General features: G+C 35.0%; 1 protein-coding gene across 4 annotated transcripts in view; it reads left to right on the top strand.

The window, feature by feature from the left end:
* SNX16 (sorting nexin 16) overlaps nt 1–12,162 on the top strand; it is a 28,749-nt gene that overhangs the window by 3,352 nt on the left and 13,235 nt on the right. For all 4 annotated transcript variants that reach the window (XM_075085309.1, XM_075085307.1, XM_075085310.1 and 1 more), the window contains 3 exons: nt 1,503–1,964; nt 5,800–5,886; nt 10,880–11,028. In XM_075085309.1, coding sequence (XP_074941410.1) covers nt 1,593–1,964; nt 5,800–5,886; nt 10,880–11,028 — 608 coding nt within the window. In that variant the 5' untranslated portion in view covers nt 1,503–1,592. The remainder of the gene's footprint in view (nt 1–1,502; nt 1,965–5,799; nt 5,887–10,879; nt 11,029–12,162) is intronic.

The raw sequence follows: 12,162 nt of genomic DNA, 5'->3' as shown, positions 1-12,162 counted from the left end.
GTTAAGTCACACAATCAAGCACAGGGCTGTGCTGCAACAGCAGCTGCTGGATGGTCCAAATCCTGTACCTGACCAGACAAGTCAATCTGCAGGGGTTGATACTGACATTTCTGCTCCCTCGGTTGCTGCCAAGTGTCCAGCCTCATCCCATAGGGAAACAAAAGGTATTTCTGAGGAGTCGCTGCCAGTTTAAAACTGTTCCTGTTGGTCAGGTTCCCTGAGCTTCCTGACATACAGACTGTGTTAAGATTTCTGTGTAGCTGAAATGATGACAAAATTATTTTTTTCCTTCACTCAAGGCATTCTTTCAAGAGCATTTTTCAGTGTTTCTTGTTGATGCTGGTTCATTTCATATTTATTTCTTTATTCATGTTCTCTAAGATTTATTTAGAGCAAGAGAATGAAAGCATCACTTCACCCTGGCAATTAGGAAACTCATTTGGTTTTTTCTCCAGTAGATGATTGATTATATATATGACGTAAATCAGGTTTCCCATTTCGCAGCCGCCTGCAGCCTCGTGGTTAATTGGTATACTCTTGGGTGAAATAGTTGGTGACTCAAATCCTATTAATCCAAAGAGGTGGCATCTAATTTGCATCTTGTAAGAGCTCTTCTTTGGGTACTTTGTTAAAATGAGGAGACGGTGCCTTTTTGGCAGTTCGATATTGCTGTCTTAATTGTTTTTTGCCTTTTTTAGAAATGTACACACATGCATACAAAAGATTAAATTCAGCTTGAAATTATTTTCTTAAGGTAAAAGATTTGATATTTTTTCCTCTTTTTCCCTGAATCTGTTTTTTCCATTTTAATCTGCTGGAATGGTAAACTAGCTGCTATTACAACCTGCTTTTGATGTACATGCCTGTAAAACTTAATTGCTCCAATTCAAGCTACAGAAAATGTGCCCGGATAACATGGTTACAAATGTCTGCAGTATTATATGCTACAGAGTTGTTTTGAAAAAATATTTCACTTTGAAAACAGATCCATTACACTTCAGTGAATATGCAATACATGCAAATATGTTTTTCACCTAAGTTGTTTACTGTGGTGTCTTTTGATTCATGTCATGTATTGCTGCATGCGTGTTTAGCTCGTGTAGGCTGCTCTGGATATCTTACAGAAGCAATTCTGAGAAAAGCTTTTGTATTGTTTAGTATAAACAGTCACTAAAACCACAACAGCTTCTTATATGGCTAAAAATTGCTGACTTTTCAATAAAATAAAATAACAAATAATAAAGGACAACGGGTTTTCTGTTTTGTAATCTTTAACTTCCTGTCATTTTAATAGCGGTGAAAGACAGAACTCCTGTAAAGCTGTCAAACTGTAGAGATACAGTTTAAAAGCAGTGTTTTATATGAAGCGAAATTTCTTGTGAAAATATTTTAACCATCGATACTGCTCTTACCATCTTGATGTTGATACAGATTCTTCCAAAGCAGTATCTTAGTGTTGTTTTCACTTAAATTACAACAATATTTTCTGTCCTTCACTGCAGGTACTGTTCTTGAAGAGAAAACATGGCTTATACAGCAAATGAACCTTAAATTCCTAGACCAAAAACTGAGGGTTTTTTTTTTCATGAAGGATGGCAACACCATACGTTCCTGTTCCTATTCCTGTTGGGAATTCATCATCCAGCTTTACAAACAGAAACCAAAGAAGCTCTTCTTTTGGGAGCATCTCAACAAGTTCCAGCTCCTCAAAAGGACAGCTGGAGGACTCTACAATTGGTAGTTTTAAGAAGATGAGCGTGCCTGACCAGATTGGTTCTACGTCATCTGTGTGTAGTAGTCCACTTGTTAGGACTAAATTTACAGCTATGGATACATCCATAGAATACTGTACTCAGCCTGTAGAAGAAATAGAGCAGAACACAGATTCCAGGAGCTGGGAAGATCGACCGTCCACGCCTACTATACTGGGTTATGAGGTGATGGAGGAAAGAGCAAAATTCACTGTAAGTTTTGGGGATAGTATAGTTCATCCTGTAATGACAAGATAATAATTGAATGTACTTTGCGTTTTCTTTTGATTATTAATCCTGGAGTTCAGGGATGTTGGAGTACTTCACAAATACCAATTTAGCTTAAAGTACTACCATCTGACAGGCAAATATCATTCCTGTTATACAGGTGGGAAAATTGAGACTCAGAAGCAGTCTCTCCTGTAATTGTGTATGTGGAATAGAAAGAATTCATTCTACTTCAGCTATCAATTTCTGCTGGAAGAGTCAGGAATTCCTTGCAAAGTTACAATTCCTTGTGAAATTGAACTTTCCAGAAGTTCTGGATAGTTAAACATCTTAAATAAAACAGGTTTTTATTTGAAATTAATTATTATAAGATACCCTGATATTTGCCTTTTACAGTTATTAGTAAGATACATCATTTGCACTGAAGTGCAAACATGTAGTTTTCAGCTTCTTGCATTGCTAGGTTTGGTTTCTGATGAGGGGAAACCTGTTCTGAAAACATCAGTGAGATGTCACATACGCAGTATCTCATCACAGAACACAAGCTTAACTGACTTGTATCAATTTTTCTCAAAATATATTGGAGCTGGCAATTCAGGTTTTTTATATGCCATAAATACATTAACGCATTTGTTTTTGTGGATGTGGTTGAAACATTTCTTTGAGATAATTCAGCAACGCTTGTGGGACTGATGAAAGTTGTTTGTTACTAATCATTTATTAATTATGTTACTTCAGGAGAGCAACATTAATTACAAATAACTAAGGAGGGCAAAATAGCAGACACTCTTTTCTCCTATTTTCTTTTAGATTAGAAAAGTGTGGCATCTAATGCCCCTGTGACTGTTGAAATACTGATAAAATCATCAGGTTCTCTTGCAAAGAATTAAATACTCTATGATTATTTGAGAAGGATGGCTTGTCTTGTCATAAGTTTTTCAGTTTCTAATGTCTTTGTGCATAGTAGCATAAGAGAAGAGCCAAATCTTTTTTACGCGTAGATTAAAAGATCCCTTTTAAATAATACCTTCAAAACTAAAACAATTATTAGTATTGTTATATTAACAAGGGTTAGCCTGAAAATAAGTCAAGGCGTATTTCAGTGTGTGTGTGTAAGATGTTCTTCAGCTGTTTACAGTGACAACTTTCACTCCGTGGTTTAGGTAGAAGGCCAGGTTACAGTACAAATGAAACGTTCTTCATCATTAAAATGCTTGGATGCATTTTTGCACTTTCTGAGTTCACTTCTCTTGCTGTGTTTGTTTCTTGAAAGCACATAATTAACTTTGTTTTCAGTTGCATGTTGAAAATAAGCTTGCTATTGTGCATTAAATCCAGCAAGTAATTAGTCCTAGAAACTTTGGTTGCTTCTGCAATGCAAAATCAATGAGATGGAAGGCAGTGGACATCAAATTGAAACCACCTCTAAGAGATGAGACTCAGTTGCTGAAGTTTTCTTACTGTTTGTTAGCGTCTCATAGTTCCCAAAAATGTGAATCTGAATTACTTAAGCTGGGTGATGTACTAACTTCAGGAATTAAATGTTAGTGCGTGTTGGAGTAGGTGGCTGCTGAAGCTTATGGGAGAAAAAACCAGGCTGAAAAAGGTCTCTGTTTGTAAGCAGTTGGTCTTGAATGAGTTGGCAGTCCTGGAATGTTCAATTAGTGCTGCTTTTTTTTTTTGTTAAGCCAAATAGAAATGATAATGAGATGCTGAATCAGCCAGAGATTATTCCTAAATATTGGCATATTTTCATTGAATATTTTGTATTTGTGGAGTAAGGCAATTCAGGATTGACTGGAATTATGTGAATTTTTTAAATTCATTTGTAGTTTTTTTCCAAGACCTCGTGTGAAGGAACTGACGTTTTTGTAATACTCTAGTTTTCCTTGTTTGTTAATTATAAATCTTAAAACCCAACCACCAAAACTTTTTTCAACTTTGGCAAGAAATCTAAAAATATTTAGATTTCTTCAGGTTGACCATAGACTTGGTTTTGGGTTTTTCTGGGTTTTTGGGGGCCAGTAATGACGAGCTAATTGTGCTCCTTGTTACAATTAAGTTGACCATAATTTGTGAAGGCACTTTTTTAAGTTGTCTAATATTTACTTGGAAACCATTCAAAGTGAGGGTCAGAGTACCTGGATTTTTTCATGTGTGCACTTGTAAGCAATGCCATGGCAGAAATTTTAGTAGAATAAAAGAATAGAATAGAATACTGAGTAACAAGTAAATCCACAAGCATATTCTAAAGCTGCTTGTTCTACATTTTACTGTGTATTGGCAAAGTGTCTTCACAATTTTGTACAGCAGTTCTGCTTTATGAAGTTTTCATAAAATAAAACCATTTATACCTTTGATATGACAAGAAAGCTGAAATATTTGGACAAACATACAGAAAATGCAAGGTAGAAGAATTACATGTTAATGCCTGCTTCACAGGCATGTCTTGTAGCTTGAATTTTAAAAGCTAATAGCTTTTAGTTAATGGCTGAAATACAACCTCTGCCAAAGTGCCTGACTTCCACAGGTGATGCTGCTTGAAAGTGAATTTGGTGTTTAAAATGTAAATAAGAGAAGTACTTGCTGAAAAATTTGCTTTTAATTTGCACTGTAGTTATCTGTAGCTTGTGAAACCGTCTGCAACTTAACATATTTATCGAATACAAAAATGTTAAAATAGTCTCACATGTGTACAGAAGTTGGCTACCACTGGGGTTATCACATGCTGGGACTGCAACAAGAAAAATGCATTTATCAGCTAAGAGAACCTGCTGTGAAAATATGAAATCCTGGAAAAGATTTTACTATGTAATAGATTAGAAAATGTTTTAAATAGAATTTGTTTAAATGCCTGTAAGGAATTGTTTATCATTATTATTCCAAAAATATCTTTTTTCTCTTGTATTTTATTTTTAAAATAAAAATAGAGAACACCCAGATTGGGAAAGTTAACCCAGTACACTTGCACAGCCTCTCCTTCCTTACGTTGGGGAAAGTAGGGTTGTGACATAAGAACCCTTCTTTCCTAGACACTGTTTAATGTTTTCTAGTTAAAGTTGTGTGGTGTTAGATTCACTGTGTTCAGGCATTTGAGTATCAGTCCTCGTGAAAGGTAATAGTTTGATTTTTTTATTTTTAATTATTATTATTATCGTTTATTAATCCATTTGCTTTTAAATAGGAGAATAGTACTGCTGTGCTGTTGTCTTGCTAATTCTGCTTCAAAGGATAGAACTGAAGTATTGGACAGTGCTAGCATAATCATTTTGATGCAGTTATCTAGGGAAGCGTTCATGTTTTGCCTGGAAAGACAAAACCTAAGGTTCAAGACAAATGGAACCAAGAGATGATGTTATTTTTATCTTGCATCACTTTTCCTTGTGAAGCAAGGCAGATGAGACATTTTAAAACAATATAACACTGAGTACCTGACTATTACAGTCATCTTAAAAGCAGATTGGCCTCAAGGAATAATGAGTAAAACTATAATTCAGCAAAGGTTAAAGTAGATCACTAAAACATAGTTCACTTACCTCTTTGATAGCTGAGACTTTTTTTTTCTGGGGAAGAAATCTGGATGCAGTTTCACAAACCATTTCTTTAACTATTTTCTGTCTGTATTTAGAAATTATAGTAACTCCGTTCTTATAGTCTGAAATTAATTTACACTAATAATTAAGGTGTTTTTAAAATCTATTTAAGGATTTTTTAATCCGAGTTTTTTGTTTCATTAAGAAATAAAGGATAATTTCAGCTGTCCAGCCAACGCAGCATGAAGTTCTGCACATTTTTCTGATATTCCTGTTTTTCCACACAGGTGTATAAAATACTGGTAAAAAGAAGTCCAGAGGAAAGTTGGGTGGTTTTCAGACGGTACACTGACTTCTCCAGGCTTAATGACAAGGTGAGAATTATACACTTTTAAATTGTCAGCTAAATTGCCTTGCTCTTCTTTCATGTTTCATTTTTTGTCTCACATTTTTGTCACTTCTTTCTTTTGCTTTTTTTACTGCATATACAACACATACTACGAATGAAAATATGATTCCTTGTTTTTTCAAAGATATATGAAATAACTACAGCTAATGTAAAGAAGGTATTTCTTCATCTGAAGGTGTTGGTGTGCTTCATACTTTATATTTATTCCTAGTCTATGTGATAAAGAAAATTAACTCTTTAATAGTTGTATCTCCGGCACGGAAATAGTACTAGGGGCCTGTATTCTGTTGCAAGAATGATCCAGTAATTATTCAGTCCTTTTCAGTGCCATAAACTCTGCTTTTTTTTTTTTAATAATAAAACTGAAGTTTCAAGAACATAGGAAGTTCTTTGTATGTGGGTCAGTCTTCAGCTGTTTTCAGTGTCTTTGAAGGTAACTGTGAAATATTATATCAGATCTTTGAAGCTGAAAACCAAGATGGCAGGTAAGTAGTTCTGGGTCAGCAACTTCATATTTTTAGAACACTTGAAAGCAAAAAATGTTTGTCTAAAAAGCACAAGTCTTTAATTGGTAAATAGCATTTGGCTATCCCATTTAGCATTACTTCTACAGAAGCATAAAAGTAGAATTGCACTTTTATTTGTCCTACTGTCCACTCCTAAGAAAAATCTTTCATTGCAAGTTTAACACATTTGCTGCTATATGTTCTTTCATGTCCAACTTAGCTTTTTAACGCTCCCTTTTTTCACCTATAGTAAGGATTTTTTTGTGTACCTTTTCTTCTTGGATCAACGTGCCTAACAACTAAGAAATTAATTCTGCTGAAATTTTGAATATGGACTTGAACTTAAATTTTCTGGGTTCTTGGTTTGAACTGTTTGGATATATTTTAGTCTACCTTTAAAACATCAGTGCAGTCTAAAACTACCACAAATTGTTAATGGGAATTAGTTTAGAGATTTCTTTCTATCCTAAATTAAGGAGTGCCTTGATATTGGCAAAAGCCTGACTTCTTTTGAGATGATCATGATGGTCTGGGAATTTCAACTGAAATTTCAGAAGTCAAGTCATACAAGAGTTTGTATTTTGGTCAGCTATGTCAGGTATAGGTCAAGAACTGGCTTACAAGTGTTTACTTCTAGTGTGGTTATCAGTAGTTTGAAAAATTAAAATGTCAGAGGTATTCATTTTAGACTAGATACTTAGATACTACAAGTGAAGTCCTTAGTCTTTGCAGTCAAATGTTTGACAAAAATGTTTGGCTTCTAGCACAATTTATAGGTATTAGGATTTCTGTTTAAAAGGAAGAAGTTTATTTTTCCCTTGTGTCACTGGATGAAGCTTTTACATCTTTTGGCATACATCTAAACTTTTACTATTCTGTAATTTTCTAGGAGTTTCAGCATTATGGTATGTTTCAGTTCCTGGAGCTGGCATTTTGGTATTGTGAAAAGCATAATGTCTTACCAACCAAGAGCAAATGTTTATATCCACACATCAGTGATTCAAAACACACAGTGCAATGCTTGCGGTTCCTTGTTCTCTAATGGCAAATACAGACAGGAAGCTGCATGTATGTATACTGACAGGATTTTCTGTACCCTATCTCCTAGAAATTCAATATAAACAAGAAAAATACACTGTCCTTTTCCCCACCATCCTTCTTGAGGTTTGTGGCAAATTATTCATTCCCTGAAATGGTATTAGAAATTTGGCATTAAATGCCAACTGAATTGAATAATCTATCACTATGTGGATCAGTTTAAAGTATTAACAGAGAGGGAGTGGCTTTTAAGGAAGACCAGGTAAAGACAAAAGAGCACTATGGTTTGTATATGCCTGACACATACTTACTCAGAAGTCCAAACTGAACTGAGAGTTGGACTTTGGCAGTGGCTAAAAATGGAGAAGATGTGAGAATAAGTACATTTGGGGCATGGGTAGATAAAATCAGGAATAGATGAATGAATGCAGCTTAGCTAACTAATAGAAGCAGCTAGTGAACTTAGTAATAGCATTCTTTATTTGCCCTGATCTCTCAAAAGAAAATAAAGAAGGCAGAACAGATGGCTGTAGGATCCTAGAAAGTGTTTTGTACTTCCAGTAGTTTCTGAAATATTTTTAATAAGGAACAGCTGATGAAATACAGATGAATGGGAGTAAAAGAGCTCAAAACCATTAATTTTCTCTTTATGAATGAAATTAAGTGCAGCAGCACATTGATGTGAACAGATTTTAAGTGTGAGCAACAAGTTCTTTGAATTTCAAAGCTATCTACTTTCCAGGCAATGAAAAGGTTGTGAAAACTCCATACCTACTGAAAGAAGACAAAATAGATGATGATGGCCAAGTAATCCAATATAAGGCAAAAATTAGATACTGCCAGTATGGCTGTGCAAGAAGTCACATAATGATTTCAAAGTCAAAAGTAATTAAAAAAAAAAAAAAGTACAATTAGAAATCAGCACGAGGGAGTAATACAGACTTCTGAAGACTAAGGAAGAAGTGCTGAGATGCAAGATGGACGGTCACAGGATGCTAAGAGCAATAGGTAAAGTTCTATAAATCATCAGAGAGCAGTAAGAGAAGGACGCAGTAAAATAACAGATCCATTACTTGAGAGCAAACTATGGGCAGCAAATAGCAAATGATGCAGCAAAGACTGAAATACTGTCTTTTGCTGTAATATTAACAAAAAATTTAATCTTGGAGGATGTTAGAACGTGACAGCCTTTGTTCCTAACTCTTCAAATTCTAAAATGCAGACATCTGGCTAGATGCATAGGTTCTGTTTGTTAAGAACACCTAGTGGACTGGAGATCTAAGTGAGGAATACTCTTCGGTCAAAAAAATGGTGGGAAAAGAACTTTATTACTATGCTGGTAGAGGTGTTGAACAAATAATGAAATGGCCAGTCTCAGGAACCAAGTAGTTAACTGTTTCTCCCTGAGACTGTTCTTCATGTGACATGCGTAATCCCTCATGTGATGATGTAGGGGAGAGACATGTAGAAAAGATGCTGGATGTGAGCAAGCAGTCACAGCCAGCATAACTTGTCTGACCCACGGTTTTTCCTGCTGTGTCTGAGGAGTGTTCAAGAAAAATGCCCCAGGACTGTGCTGTTGAAAATTAGTCTGCTGACAGCAGCTGGCTTTCTCATACTCTCTTCATCCGCAAAAGGAGTAATCTGTGGGTAGGCGTATTCTTTGCTTAGAAATAAATTACATGATCTACATAACCAGACAAGTGAAACTACCATTAAGCAGAAATCTGTGTGGCTGAAAAGCTTTCACAGCTTTTGTCTGTGGTCCTCTCCACAACTAACACAGGAACTCATTTTGTTATCTTTTTTGGGTTCAGTTCTATTCAGTATTTTATTAACTTAAGAGGAGTTATGGAGCCCAGAGGATACTTACATATATGGTTTTAATGATGACTTGGTAAGAGATGAAGGAACTTTGAATGACCAAAGTAAAACTCAAAAATATCAAGAAGTGTCTAATATCAACATGAAATTCAGTAAGAGAAGAGGAAAACATGTACTTAAATAATTAAATGCAGTAATAAAGAGCAAGGCTTTGATAATAAGCCATTCTATAAATAAGAAACTAGTAGTTATCATGGGCTATTTGAATATACAGTACTTCTGATGCTAAAAAATCACCCTTCTTGTGCTGTGAAACTGTACTTTCCTGAACAAGGGTGATCCACTAATGTGGTTCTTCCTTTGAATGGTGTAAAGAGATTCTAGCTGAAACACAGTATCTGTTTTAACTTCTTTAAAACTTATTCTGCTGAAAGAGCTACCTATTAGTTTTTCAATGAGTCCATAAAGAGTAGTTAAATAAAGCTTATTGACAGAAGCCTTAAAATTTGCCATGCAAGGCTCAAGGCACACACTGAAGAATTACCTTGCAGCTATGTAAATGCTGAGAGCTAAACTGTTTTCAAGGCATGTTCTGGAATCCCTGTCACTGGAACATTCATGCGAATGCGTTTGGTATGTGCAGTACATTCCTGACAGAAGTTGGCTTGATCCTGTCTTAGAAAAAGATTAAACGATTCTTGTGGCAGTTGGAGAAACGTTAGATTTTGTAAAAACTGTTTTCTTTTTCCTGTTGGTTTTAAATCCTCTTTGAGATCTTTTTTGGGTCAAGCATCCCTTCTAAGGAAGGGCATCTAAAATTTTTTAATGAAAGTGTTCATGGCTTTTTGATCTGCAGATGTATTAGAAAAATAATGTCCATGGGTGCCAATTAATTATGGATGTCATTATATGATTTTATGCTTCCATTCACTTGCATATTTAATTTCTAATTCAAAGAAATATTCTAGGTATTTCTCATGTTGAGTATAGACCATTACTATTTAAGTAACTCAAAAACAAAATTTTGCATGTTAGTACTAGAGTTTGAGCCCCATCCATATTGAAATTTCAATATTCTGGGTATACAAGGAGCTACTCTTTGCTAGAAGTATCCCATTCATGTGTTGTAATTCATTCTGCTAGCCCCCCAAAAAAGATGAGTTTGAGTTGTAAGTCTGTGATGGGCTTTTTTATTTATGTAGTACTTAGTATCCCTGAGTGCTTTAGAAAAAACAACACTAAAATGCTTCTTCATCTGATACTTCTTACTTACATACAATTTTCTTATACTTAATGACTCAAAGGCATTAAATAGCAGACTCAGACATTAAATAACAAAGCAAAGTCTCTCATTCTGATTTTCATATGGTAAATTTGAGAGGTCATTTGATTAAGGCAACACAGCAAGTAGCATAAATTTTGGACACAGTTGTGTCATAAATTGGATTGCACTTACGGTTGAGACATCCTTGTACTTTAACAAAAGATAGCAAGATCCTGTAATTCTGAGTGAAGTCAGTACCTGTGTCAAATTCAGTATTTCATCGAGACTTTTTTGTTGGTTTTCTTTGGTTTTAATTTCTGTTTCAGCTAAAAGATATGTTTCCAGGCTTTCGGTTGGCCCTTCCACCAAAGCGCTGGTTCAAGGATAATTATAATCCTGACTTCTTGGAAGATCGACAGTTGGGACTACAAGCATTCCTCCAGAACCTAGTAGCTCACAAAGATATTGCTAACTGGTATGTAACTAAACTTTGCTTGTGGATTTGGATTTTTTGTGCGTGTGTGCAAACTCCTCATATAAGCTCCTAACTCTATCAGTGTATCTTTTAGCAACACAGTGAGGAATTTCATTAACATTCAAGTTGTGCATTTGGTCATTATGTGAATTTAGTGTCCTATTAAGTTAATCCCACCTTAACCTAAGAAAAGAAGAGGAACTGCAGTATTTTGACTTGTACGTGGTTAACTACTAACTAAAAGCTGTAGTATTTAAAATGTTAGACTAATCCCATGTTTACTCCTAAAACATTACTTCTCTGTGCTCCATGCAGAATTGATACATTTTTAATTTATATTGAGATTAAATGTTAGACTTTCATAATGGAAAGTACCCACACTATTATGTGACGAGTTCTTAAAATGTGTATTAAACTAAAGGTTTTTCATTTACGTGACATGATAGTAATAGAAGTACCTTATAGATTGCTTTGCATAAGTAAATGTAAACCACAAATCAGAAAAGGCTTAAGGAGAGTCTGAAAAACATAATATGTTTAAGCTACAAAGTGCAGAAGTCACTTTGAACAGTATCTTTTTTCATACAAAGTGGAAGATTCTTCCAATGCTGGAAGGTGAGCAGAACATAATTCTGGCAAAAGAAATGTAGAATCACTTTAATACAGGCCAAAAGAAAGTTTTAGTAAGCAAGTTGCTAGAGGTAGAGCAGCTAGTTTTAAACAATAGAAATAAAAAGCGTGAGGTTGCTGTACCAGAGATTTGAGGAATGAGTCTGAGGACTGTCTTCATCTGAAACTCAATTAAAACTGAAGACTAAGAAATTATCTAGAGCAAACAGCATTCCCTCAAGAATTTTAAAGGAACTAAAAATGTAAAATCGCTGAGCTGTGGTGTAAGACTATCTAATGCTCATATCTACTTTTTAGTAGGATGGCTATAATTACATTTGGCACACTTTTATAAGGCATTGACTGTTGGGTTTGGGACCTAAAGATCAGTAAGTCTGACTTTTGGTGCTGCTTGTAATAAAATTCCCAAAGTGGTAAGCAGGTAAACAAAAATAATACTTGGAAAAGCAATGGTGTCTGTTGCAGAGGGAAATCTATCTTACAAGTAGTTATGAGGGAGCTTCT

This window comes from Phalacrocorax aristotelis, chromosome 2, assembly GCF_949628215.1.
Source record: "Phalacrocorax aristotelis chromosome 2, bGulAri2.1, whole genome shotgun sequence".
Lineage (NCBI taxonomy): Eukaryota > Metazoa > Chordata > Aves > Suliformes > Phalacrocoracidae > Phalacrocorax > Phalacrocorax aristotelis.
Note: the sequence above shows the minus strand (reverse complement) of the source record. Positions and strands in the feature narration are given on the sequence as shown.